The sequence below is a fragment of the Dermacentor silvarum genome, chromosome 6 (genome assembly GCF_013339745.2).
Source record: "Dermacentor silvarum isolate Dsil-2018 chromosome 6, BIME_Dsil_1.4, whole genome shotgun sequence".
NCBI lineage: Eukaryota > Metazoa > Arthropoda > Arachnida > Ixodida > Ixodidae > Dermacentor > Dermacentor silvarum.
In genome coordinates this window covers 73,447,547-73,459,754 of record NC_051159.1, presented here as the reverse complement: position 1 = coordinate 73,459,754, position 12,208 = coordinate 73,447,547, and the positions used below count along the sequence as shown (strand labels likewise).

The 12,208-nt window shown below is 47.8% G+C and overlaps 2 protein-coding genes across 2 annotated transcripts; one reads left to right on the top strand and one right to left on the bottom strand.

The window, feature by feature from the left end:
- The first annotated feature begins 2,345 nt into the window (after positions 1 to 2,345).
- On the top strand, positions 2,346 to 6,009 carry LOC125946259 (uncharacterized). The gene has a single exon (XM_049668875.1). The coding sequence runs from the start codon at positions 2,567 to 2,569 to the stop codon at positions 5,258 to 5,260; it is 2,694 nt and encodes an 897-aa protein (XP_049524832.1). The 5' UTR covers positions 2,346 to 2,566; the 3' UTR covers positions 5,261 to 6,009.
- A 2,268-nt stretch (positions 6,010 to 8,277) lies between these two features.
- On the bottom strand, positions 8,278 to 9,391 carry LOC119455061 (uncharacterized). The gene is made up of 2 exons (XM_037716562.2): positions 9,258 to 9,391; positions 8,278 to 8,882 (listed from the first exon to the last, which is right to left on the bottom strand). The coding sequence occupies exons 1-2, from the start codon at positions 9,316 to 9,318 to the stop codon at positions 8,350 to 8,352; spliced, it is 594 nt and encodes a 197-aa protein (XP_037572490.1). The 5' UTR covers positions 9,319 to 9,391; the 3' UTR covers positions 8,278 to 8,349.
- Between the last annotated feature and the right edge of the window lie 2,817 nt (positions 9,392 to 12,208).

The window sequence follows — 12,208 nt, the reverse complement described above, 5'->3', positions numbered from 1 at the left end:
TCAATGGTCGCATGTCCAAGCCTGTGTCAATTCGTTCCTCTGTGAAGCAAGGTTGTCCCTTGTCGCCATTACTTTTTGCCCTTTACTTGGAACCACTCTGTTTAAACGTAATTCACTCTAGTAATATTCATGGTTTCAGTGTTTTCGGAACAAAGGTAAAAGTGCTGGCATATGCAGACGACCTCGCTTTCTTTTGCACGGACAAGCCCAGTATCACAACTGTGGTGTCTAAGATAGAGGAATTTGGCACAATTTCTGGTGCACGAATGAACTGTGCTAAAAGTTTGGGGCTTTGGTTTGGCTCATGGATCTTTAAACCGACATATTTTTCTGGTATTGAGTGGACTTGTCAACCACCTGGGCGTTCCATTGGATGCATATAAGTCAAGTGCACATTACTGCAGAGAACGTGTACCAACCCTAAGACGCTATGCCCAAACATTCGTTCCACATAATCTCTCAGTCTTTGGTAGAGCTAAAGCGTGCAATTTATTTTTGGCAACAAAACTCTTCTATGTGCTGCAAATAATTCATTGTTCCAGGGTTTACATACAGCAGTTTCACCGAATATTTGCAACCTTTATTTGGTCATCATCTTATGAGCCAATGAGGCGTGACAATATTTTCAGACCGGTTAGTGCAGGCGGTCTTGGCCTGGTTCACCTTTATGTTAGACAATTAGTGTCTCGTTTCATCTTATTTCGAGACTGTTCTCGCCCATTACTTCGGGCATTCTTGCAAATAAGTTAATCTCGTCAACGTTTTACCAAATTTAGCAATTTCGACAAATTTTGCTTCACATTCATATTTGCAGGGATTCATGCGTGAAGTGTGCCTCTCAGTGCGTTTTCTTGCAGTGAGGTTCTCAAATGAGTACTTATTCGCTATCTCAAGGAAAAATCTGTATAAAGATCTAATTGATATGCTTTTTAAACCTCCGTTATACCGATCGCTGCACATCGGCTTACCTGGAGATGACGTTCTTACACGGGTCTGTAAAATGCCTATTCTTCCTCACACTAAAACATTCTTCTTCAAAGTGCACACTGAAACGTTACCTGTTAAAACCTGGTTAAACAGGAAAGGCATCTTTGTATCTTCGATAAACTGTCGTCTCTGTAATGTACCGGAAACCATAGAAAACTTCTTTATTGATTGCAAGGATGCCATATTGTTTTGGGACGTTCTCCAAAGGACTTTAAAAAGGGATCTTGATACAAATGCTTATACAATACGATATCTGACACCACCTCAATGTGACGATGTGCCTTTTGATATGCTCCTGCTTATGGCGTTGCACAGTTTATGGAAAACTCGCATGCTAGACCGGAATGCAGAACCAATTGTATCTTCGAAGTCACATTTCATTCGGATGATTTCACAGCTGAAAGACTTTTATTATCAGAGAGACTCCCAACCAGACTGGTATCCATTGTTGATAAAGTGTATCCTTTTGCCTCCCTCTTAGAGAACTCCTACTGTAATAATTGTACTGTGAAGTGTTTGTTTTGTGCTTGTAGACGCGGCTAAGACTGTCTTGGCCGCTATCTTACAAATACGTATTCGTAATAAATACCATGAAAGAAAAAAAAAGTCAGGATGGCCGAGCGGTTTTAGGCGCTGCGTTCAGGTTGTGGTGCGGTCTTCTGGGCCTGGGTTCGAATCCCACTTTTGACTACTTTTTTTTCAGTTTTGAAACTTGTTTTTGCATTTTGTATCAAGACTTATTATTCGTCCGGCCGCCGACGATGCGAGCGTCCGCTCTTGCTCAAGCGGATACTGCTCGCGTTTGGACCCCGGTGCCACCTCGGAAGCCGTGGTGCGGGCGCCGACGCGCAGCGGCGGTCGTTGGGGTGTAGCACAGCGTAGCAACACCCCAAATATAAAAATACTGCTGCAGTCAGGTAGACTGCTCCCTCCCTGATAGTGAGATTATATTTGGCTCATCAAAACAGTGATGCGTTCATTTAGGAATAGTACCGATCCCTTCACAGCAGCCACAGTTATGCCATTTTCGAATATTTAAGGGCACCAGTTGTACCTAGGCGTTCCCTATATTTCAGGCAGAGAAACACCTAAGTGCCTAGTCTACTTGGTCACGTGACTTTTGCAACCACGTGACCTGAGGACCGGTCTCCTCTCTTTACCGCGACGCCCCCAAAAGCAGCCCCAAAAGCTTTGCGTCAACAAACATGGCGGCACCCATTGAAGCGACGGCTCTCCGAGTACCAAACTCGGCTTGATTCGTGGTAACGCGTGAAGTTCGTAAGCTAGGAGAAGTGACTGCGGTTATCGCTTTCTCTTAACTATAACGTATGTAATGACAGCGCCTCCTCTATAAATTCTGTGCCGGGCACACCACCCTCGGCGGCTGTCGAACGCCAGTTCTCGCCGCCGCCGCTAGGGGCGCTAGGTAAACAGGGTCTGGGCTGCCGCTGCCGCCGTTCCGTCTCTATGTTTGTATGGGTGTTCTGTGCATTGGTCGTGAGACACAGTTGCGTTCAGCCGTGCTCCACTTCGCTGTTTGTGATAGCTTCCGACAAGTACGTGCGTAGTATACCTTACGATGGCCTACTGTTGTGTGCCATTGTGTAAATCGGACGAGAAAAAAAAGACAGCAGGGCTTTCCTTTCATGAAATACCCGCTGTCGCGGACGCACGAGTACGATGGCTTGCCGCAATACGACGAGACAAGTGGTCGCCGAATACTACCTCATGCTACACCAAAGTGTGCAGCCGACATTTCAAAGAAGAGGACTTCATAGAAGGCAAGCGGCGACGTCTAAAGAAAGGGGCTGTGCCGTCTGTTTTTGAAGAATACCCGTCCCATCTCCTGCCGAAATCAACGCCGGCGCGAAATACAGCAAGCATCGACAAAAGAGTGAGTGCTACAATGGCGCGAAATGACTCCGCGAGCGGTTCAGCGATGCAACAGTTGCTGCCAGCAGCAGCGCCTACTTCATCAGAAGAGGATATGTCTGATTGCTGCTCCATGGACACATCAACGGCACCCAACTCGTGCGATCAAAGCGTCCAGGTAAACATCAGGTCAACTTCGAGCGTGCTTGTTACTGAGAGAGCCAAATGGATAAGGAAAGAAAAGGGCTTGAGGAGTCAGCTGCTTAGACTGCAACAGACCGTCGACAAATACAAAATGGAATTGAAAAGGCTACACGAGGATGCCCTAGTGGCGGATGTTTCTTACATCAAGGAAAGGGCGGAAGAAAAGGAACCTGCAGCTCAATTCTTGATTGATCAAATCCAGAACTTCAGGAAGAAGAGGCCAAGCTGGTGTGAGGAGACAACCCGACGTTGTGTAGTTTTAAGGCATCTGTCGGCAAGGGCATATGAACACATTCGCGGTGAAATGCTTCTGAAGCTTCCTTGCAGGAAGACTTTGAGCAACTACTTCGGAACCACTAGTGGAGAAACAGGCTTCAGCAAACTCGCCGAAGATCGCCTTAGAGTAGAAGCTGAGAGCTTGAGTGTACCACAGTCAAGAGTGTGCTCACTCATAGTGGATGAAATGAAAATCAAGGAAAAGTTGCAGTACAACAAAGAGCAGGACTGCTTTGTGGGGCACGCAGACATCTCTTTGGAACAACAGGGTGGTGACCTCACGTTAGCGAACTCTCTTCTCTGCTTCTTAATCACTGGACTCTCGACATCGTATCGCATTCCAGTGGCCTACTATTTCACCAAGGGGTTAACAGGCCCACAGCTTCACAAGTTGTTGATTTTTGTGCTGGAGAAAGTAGAGGCCTGTGGTTTCAGGGTAGTTCGTTTAGTTAGTGACAACCACAAAGTTAATGTCAATGCCATGAAACTTCTTGGAGATGGTATTCTTACGTACAGGATAACACATCCCTGTGACTGCGACAGACTCCTCTTTTTAAGTTTTGATCCGTGCCATGTTTTAAAAAATGTTCGCTCGCAGTTTTTGGCACATGACTTTGGCCCGAAAGGAGAGGTCTCGTCCTGCTACATCAAGAAGCTGTACGAACTACAGAAGGACCTGGTTGTAAAGCCTGTCCGCTACCTTAGCCGCAAACATGTTTACCCGAATAATATAGAAAAAATGAATGTCGCAAGGGCAATTCAGGTGCTGTCGCCTGATGTTACTGCGGCCCTGGAGCATCTCAGGAGCCAAGCTGGGCACACATCAAGTTTCTCATTCGCAGATGCAGGCCAGACCATCATTTTCATGCAGAACATGTATCGCTGGTTTGTGCTGCATGACACGAGTAATACGACCCAGCACATCCACAAAAAATGGCCCGACACTCGGCAATTCGACGATGCCGAAGATGCCAGACTGGAGTGGCTTGAGGTAACACTGCCCATGTACTTGGACAAACTGAAAAAAAGCTGTGGAGATAAAAAGGAATTTTTCACGAAAGAAACGTACGAAGCATTGCTTCTGACCACGTATTCCACAGTTGCCTGCATCAAGTACTTGCTCACAGAGGAGAAGTTCCTGTTTGTTCTCACTCGCAAGTTTAATAGTGACCCGATCGAGTCGCTGTTTGGCACATTGCGAATGTCCGCCGGCTGCAATGACATGCTGAATGTTCGCTCTGTTTTGTCGGGCCTGGAGAAGGTTCTGAAAACTGGAATTGCAGCATCCAGTGTGACATCAAATGTTGCTCACAGTGAACGTGCCCAAATGTCGACAGGTACCCTGCACACTGAAGCTTCTCCTTCGCCAGCACAGCAGCTTCCTCAGCTACAGAGAGCTGCTTGTGTTTTGCAACGGCTCAACACGACAGTCTTGCCGCAGCAGTTGCCTTCACTAGAAATTTCGGCAACTGCTTACGTTGGGGGCTATATTGCCCGTGTAATAAACGAGCACATGCGTTGTGAAAGTTGCACTTCAGTCTGCACGAAGCCTGCAAGCAATCAACCCATCTTGCAGTTCACTCGCAGCCAGGACCGAGGTGGGCTGCTTTACCCGTCAGACCAGTTGCTGTTTGCCGTTGACGTGCTAAGGACATTTGCTGATCGTGCCCTGAAGGACAACCCTACTCTGCTAAAGCCATTGTCAACACTGGTGAAGTATGCTGTGCCAGCCCTGTGTGCTTCAAACCTGCTCAAGTGCAAAGAGAGTGATGCCATTCACAGAGTTAAGCTCATGGAGCTGATATCTGTTCGGTTTTTGCGGCCACTGCTGGTGAACTATGCATTCAACGTCAGTGACAAGCATGATGCATTCAAATACTTTGCAAAGAAGCCCCTGTCCAGGAAATATGTGAAGCTGTAAGTGCTTAAGGGCTACTGAAAGTACAGGTGCTTACAAATAAATGTTTTTTTTTTCATTAAACGTGTGTATTCGTATCGCATCAAAATTGTTAATTTTCCAGAATATAGAGCCACCATGCATGGCAAGTCAATGTTGGGAATGCATGCCCATCATGTCCACGCGTAGGTCTGTGCGTACGCGGCATCTAAAGGGAGCTACGTCGATGGTTCTTCAGATAAAAGCTGGAGCTAGCGGTAAGCTATTAAGGTAGTTAAAGAAAAACATCGCCTTTCTTCACTTGTCGCATATTGAAGCTGGTCCAACGTCCTTGTAAATAACGACGAATTGGCGTTTTTGATGCAGCGAGGTGCGCGGTCGCATGCTTTTATTGAGTGAACCTATCGGTTTGTCTGCTAATGAAGGTAGGTGATTGTACGCGATGTTTTTAGTACTCATTTAGCGTGGTGTTCTTCGCTTACGGTTAGTGCGTGAAAGCTGGCAGCTAACGCTTTGAAACACTCGGTAATATCTTTCAGTGATTGCACCCGCGATATTAATCCTGCGTGGGCACTGTGGGCGTAGCACGCGGACGCTGTTCGAGGTTTTGAGATTTTGAGCGCGGCGCCAGACCCACGCCGGCTGCGGCGCATAGCGAACTCCGCTACCCTGTTTAGGTGGAGGCGCCTGGTGGCAATGCGTTGTACTATCGCCGACGGCGGCGGGCTATTGTCCTCCGCTCTTCTGCCGGGCACTGAAAGTATAGAGGAGGCACTGGTAATGAAGATTGATTCATTAGACGCCGCTGATTCCGAATTCAATTGTCGAGTTCATTGCTCGTAGGCCTAACGTGCTTGGCTGGTGAAGACACGTCAAGTTGGTTACTCAAAATTAGGCGCAACAAATCGCTTGCTGGTAACAGAATAACCTTTCAATTGTAATTAAACGCAAAACCACGAAAGTCAAAACAACTCTTCCTATCACAAAATGGTATAGTTTATTTTAATATTTATGAAAGTGTTCCTTCGACACCATAGTGGCGCTGCAAGCGCAAGATGCTATTCGCAAATGCGAAGCCTTATTCATGCCCCAACGCTAATTAACCCGCAAAGCTCTTTGGGGCCCCTATTCTAAAACTCTCTAATGTTTACAATATTTGTATGAAAAAGATTGACAGCTTTAATAAAGATTCTGCTTCCTACCCTTTGATCATTTGAAAGTTTTCTTTCGAAATGCGACAAATTAGCCCATCAAGAACGGTGCAGTGGATGCCGAGCAAATTTATCTTTTTTTTTCGCATGCATTTAGGTATAGGAGGTAGGTCTAAGCAATTCTTACAGTTCGAATAAGGATTCCGATTACAGACAATATCTACAGACAATATCTTCGGCAGAATTGTGATTAAATGAAAAATTATTAAACTAAAACGTCTACTCGTTTATTTTTCTCGGGTGACTACGTTTCACTGTCTAACGAATGTTATCGCTCCGCGCAGGACTCGTGTATCGGAAGTTTCTCGAATGTTATCGATGGCTCTATCCGCTGTCTGTTGTCACCGAACCTTGCGTAATCTGATTGCAAGTATGCGTGACGCGAATTGTGTAGTACTTTCTAGAAGACACGCTGGCACCAGCGATTACTCTGGAACCTTCGATGACTCACGCGTAGAAAAAGAGTCAAGTGTAAAAGCCGACGCGCTCGACCCGCTGATCAGATTTTCAACTGCGTTCGCCGCTATGTTGTGCTTTGAGTGTAGCCGGTTTTTCTGGGCACAGGTTCGCCCACTGAAGAGTTAGTTTTGCCACTCACAGTTGTGCTGCTGTGTTCTCGACCGTCAATACCACGTGACAATACAGTCATTGCTATACTGCTCACACATTCCGCTTTGCTCATTAGAGTGCGTTTTGCACAGGAAAATTTATAATTAAGCAGGCAATAAAATGAATGACGGGCATTGATCGCCCCAATAGCGACGTTTGAGCCAATTTTGAAGCAACAGATTAATAATACGGTTTTCTATAGCAACGGTTATTGTCGCGCTTCACCAATCATCTTACAATCCCCCCCCCCCCCCCCCCCCATTTTGCGCGTCATAAAAAAAACCCTCTCCGATCATGCCAGGTGCTCGCCTGGCGCAGAATAATTGTAGCCGGGACAGTAATGTAGTTCAATTGCGATGAAACATTAATTTCTACGTTCCTTTCGTGGAAACTCGCCGTTTCTGCAAACGCACCGACAAGCAGCCGCCTGCGAGGTCGGACGACGCTTTCAAGAGTGGTCGACTACAGCGCCGCCACTATTCTTCACGAAAAGGCCCTCTCCACGGCCGCGCCACTAAAAAAATAATAATGATTATCAAACTCAAAGGCGCTCAAAAAGTACAGGTGCTGCTGGCTGCGGCGATGGTGACTACAGTGCACTAGAAATAGTTCGCTGTAATGGTGACGAAAAGACGACTCTCCGCCTCCGACCATCACGCTCCGGTGGCGCCCTCTCTTGCGCTGCGCCGGTATCAGCCGGGCGTGTTAGAAGCAATCAAAACCTTGGTTAGAAGAGATTTTAACGAATTTCTTTAATGCGATTAATTCATGAGGATTCCTGTATTTTGTACTATTCTGAATCTACGTACTTTAATTTTACCCGGTTTTGCGCTGGTATTAGCATGTTCGGGCCCTGTTTTGCGCTTCTGTTTTCTGAGCGTGACCACATGACACATTAGACGTCGACAGCCTCGGCTTCTAAAGTGCTGCGAGCGGCCCTGGTTATGACGTCTCGAACTGTAAATTTCTCGGCGCAAACATCGAGCATTGATGTTCGGACTATTCAGGCTTGATTAAACAGGGACTATGCGTTGAAGCTTTCCGGAGTGACAGCGGCGCTAAAACACCCAGCACAGAGTGGTGGAAGCGAAATGAGGGGGACGCGATGAAGGGGGGGTTGCCGTGACATTTCCCATCGCTTATCACGAGCACGCCAAATAAACTGGCGCCTGCAAGCTTGTTCTACTGAACGCCGAAGCGCTTGAACAGTTCAACTACCAGGGAGCTAAAATCGTTTTTATTTAAAAGTGTCTAAATTGGAAGAACCTATAGCTTTTCTTTTCTGTACAATATTTACGACGTGTTCTTGAGAAACCTGCCCAATGGCGATTGAGAACACGTCGAGTAGAGCGACTCGCAGCCGAGGCCGGACAGTCCGCCCAGTAGCCCCTTGAGCAGACTCTCGTTGTTCCCGTGGGCTTGGACGGCTCCGGTGAGGGATCGCAACATGGCCGCGACCGTCGGGTATTTTCGAACGGCGTCCTCGGTGATCTCGCACACTGCCCGGGTGCGGCAGGCTTCGGTGTCCAGACCCACCACGCGAAGCAGCTCACGTCCCAGGTCAGGAGACATGCTTTCCAGGACTACAGAGCTAAAGGCGCGCAAGCTGGCCTGAAGGAGCTCGCCGACCACGGGAACGTGCGCGAGGCCAAACAGCGCCAAGTAGAGGAGTCCCAGCGCCAGCAGGACGGGCTTGAGCGTGCCCAGGGCCACGGCGACGGCTGGACCGGCGAGTGCTAGCGCCAGGGGAAAGGCCGACATGGAAATGGAGCGGCTGGCCTCGATGATGTCCGTCTCAGAAGAGAGGTTGAACTGTACGCTGCTACCTGAAAACGCGGACAGAGACTAAATTTAGCTATCGCAAAAGTGCAATAAACGAAAAAAATTAAGGGGGTTGCCCTGTCTCGTTCACAGTAAAATGTTCACCCGCATGCAAAGGCATGGCGGGATGGTCATACGAACATACAGTAAGAACGTCAGCGTCCACTACGGTCACACCTCCAGTGATGAAAAAGAAATTGCTAGAAACAAAATGACGGCAAAGCACATATCGCCAGGAGACAATGAAGAAAGGCAACAGCTAAACAGTTACTATATATACCAAGGTCCGGCATAGCAACGGAACCGCAAGGTACGCTGCATTATCAATCCGACAGAGATGCAAATTCAGGCGTGAAAAATGAAAATGCACGAATACTTACCGCTGACAAGCGCCAGACGGGGCAGCAGGACGACGAGGAAGGACAGCGCAAGGACGTGCATCTTGGTGATCACCGGGAACGTACCGTGCCGACAGTGTTGCGCGTAAGAATGACGACAGAAGCTTTGCGGAAACGCTTTATATAGCATTTTCACTAAAAACCCTATATAGTAAAAGTACCGCCATCTACTCTTTCCTCCACCGTCTCCTCTCCTAAAGCGCTTGTCTTTTTTTCTTTACTTTTTGCTTGCGAAAGCAAGTCGACGGTGGCGCCCCTAGAAAGTCCTCGTTGAAGCTTTCAGGCCGGGCACGCGCCGAGGCCGCCGCCGGCGACTGCGGCTGCGCAGAGTGACTTTCAACATGGCTCTGAGGCGGGGAAAAAAATATAAAGAAGTGAAAGCGTGCGCTATTCTAGTCCAATCGCAGATACAGGAGAGAGAAGCGGCGTTGATCAAAGGAAGACGGTACTTTTCCTATATAGGGACTCTTCACTGCACCGCAGCGAACTGACATTTACTGTCACTCTACCCCAAGGTTGTTTTCCTTACTACGGATTGACTTGGGAGTGGGGGTGGTGGCTGTATCAGCTCTAGATTATACAAGAGAGAATGGGCAAATAAAGTGAAACGGGTGTCATGCTCACGATTATCTGAGAGTATAGTCGCGTCGAAAAGATAGTCTCCCAAAGATGTATCAAAGCGAGAACGTAACCAGGGGGTGAAGGTGCTGTGGAAGGCGAGCACTGGTGGATTATCAGCCCTGTTATTTCAATTTTGAAAGGCGTTGCCTCGTTCCACACTCAACCATGAAATTCGTTAGTTGTCACCGATCACAAACGCAAACAAAAGGACGTTTTGGCACCCGGACATGCACCCTGCATATGTTCCCGCTGATCATTAGTGACAAAGGAACCAGCTTACGAATGCTCATTGAATATCAGTCGGAGTGATTTGAAAAATATAGGATAGAGATTCCCGTTTCTTTTAACGATATTGGTAGCAGACTGAATCATCGGATATTCGATCCAAATATACTAAAAAAAATAGATTTCATTCCGTTGCCAGAATTTCGGAACCTTCCCACTTATTCTTGAATCGCGCATGCTCTGTGCGTGTCCACTGATGGCCTCTTCACACGTGTCGCCTGTATAGACGTCGTTTCGTGCTGCGCGATTCTACTGCTTCGATTGCCTGTTTACTATAAGATAAGCAAATTCAAAATCGTCTCGTTCTAAACTGTATATGTGCTGCAGCATGCATATGCTTTCTACTGAAAGTGGCTGAATGGAGCAGGTCACTCACGATATGCTCGCGTTACCACTGCTCGAAAGGCAGGTGTCTCCTGTGCCCTCTAAACGCGCAGTCAACCATGAGAGCGGTTTCATTGCATTTACGCCACTCGCCGCGGTCGCACGTTTTCCTGCGAACCGCCGTACCAGCCGTACTGTAGGAAATCGCGTCATCTAAGAAGACGTCGGATTATTCCACCGTAGCTAAACTGAATTTGGTCGTCAGTTCATCATCTGCAATGAACTATGCTGCCACGAGTGTGCCACTTGGATGCCGCCGTGCTCAGCCAGCAGCATGAGCGAATGTGAAGGCAATGCGCAACGTACTTTCACTATAGGTTCGGTGTACTATAACTGCACTGCTCCGGCGGTCCTAATTACTATTCTCCACCACCAGTTTTATACCACGTTTCCCTGCTATCTTTTAAAAATCCGCCTCTTCGTTCCTCGCTATTCGTGTACATCCACCCTGTGAAAGTGGATGTACAGCAAAGCTGTTGCCGACGTTAGACAAGCACCACCACCACAAGCGACGTACTTCACGTGCGCACGAACACGTGCGGAAGCGCAACATATGTGCTTATTCCTCCATAGGCCCTCCGCCAAGCGCAAGGGCCTTATTTAACGAATTCAATTTTTCAGAGTAAGTTATGCCAGAGAATTCATAAAGTACGATTTACACAAAAGTTTCAGACATGATAGCTACGGATTGTAATTCGAATGTACGAGAAAAAAAAATATTTCTGTTACGCACCCACCGTGGTTGCTCAGTGGCTATGGTGTTGGGCTGCTGAGCACGAGGCCACGGAATCGAATCCCGGCCACGGCGGCCGCATCTCGATGGGGGCGAAATGCGAAAACACCCGTGTACTTAGATTTAGGTGCACGTTAAAGAACCCCAAGTGGTCCAAATTGCCGGAGTCCCCCACTACGGCGTGCCTCATAATCATATCGTGGTTTTGGCACGTAAAACCCCATAATTTAATTTAATGTTTCTGTTACGCGGAAACTCAAAGACAAATCCCCTTTGCAGCTGCCGTTTGAGGTATATGTCTTATAGTCATAGGTCGGCAGTGTGGGAGAATACTCACACTCACTCACGATAATTATTTCCAGGCCCTGCACTCACTCACGTTCACACTCGCCTCCACTCACGCTCACAGCACTCACTTCCACTCACACTCACTGGCGCTCACTCGCACTCACCTCCACTCACACTCACAGACACTCACTCGCACTCGCACTCATCTCCACTTGCACTCGCACTCACCTGCACTCACAATCACTGGCACTCACTCGCACTCGCACTCGCACTCACTTCCATTCACATTCATTGGCACTCACTCGCACTCACTTCCATTCACATTCATTGGCACTCACTCGCACTCGCACTCACTTCCATTCACATTCATTGGCACTCACTCGCACTCGCACTCACTTCCACTCACATTCATTGGCATTCACTCGCACTCACATCCACTCACACTCACACTCACATCCACTCACACTCACTGGCACTCACTCGCACTCACCCCTTTGAAATGAGTGCGAGTATGAGTGAGTGCGCTCATGAGCCACTGTGCCGATCTATACCACTCACAATTCGTGTATATTCATAACGAAGCTTCCAATTTAGCACCTGTTGCATCGGGAGTGCGCCAAGG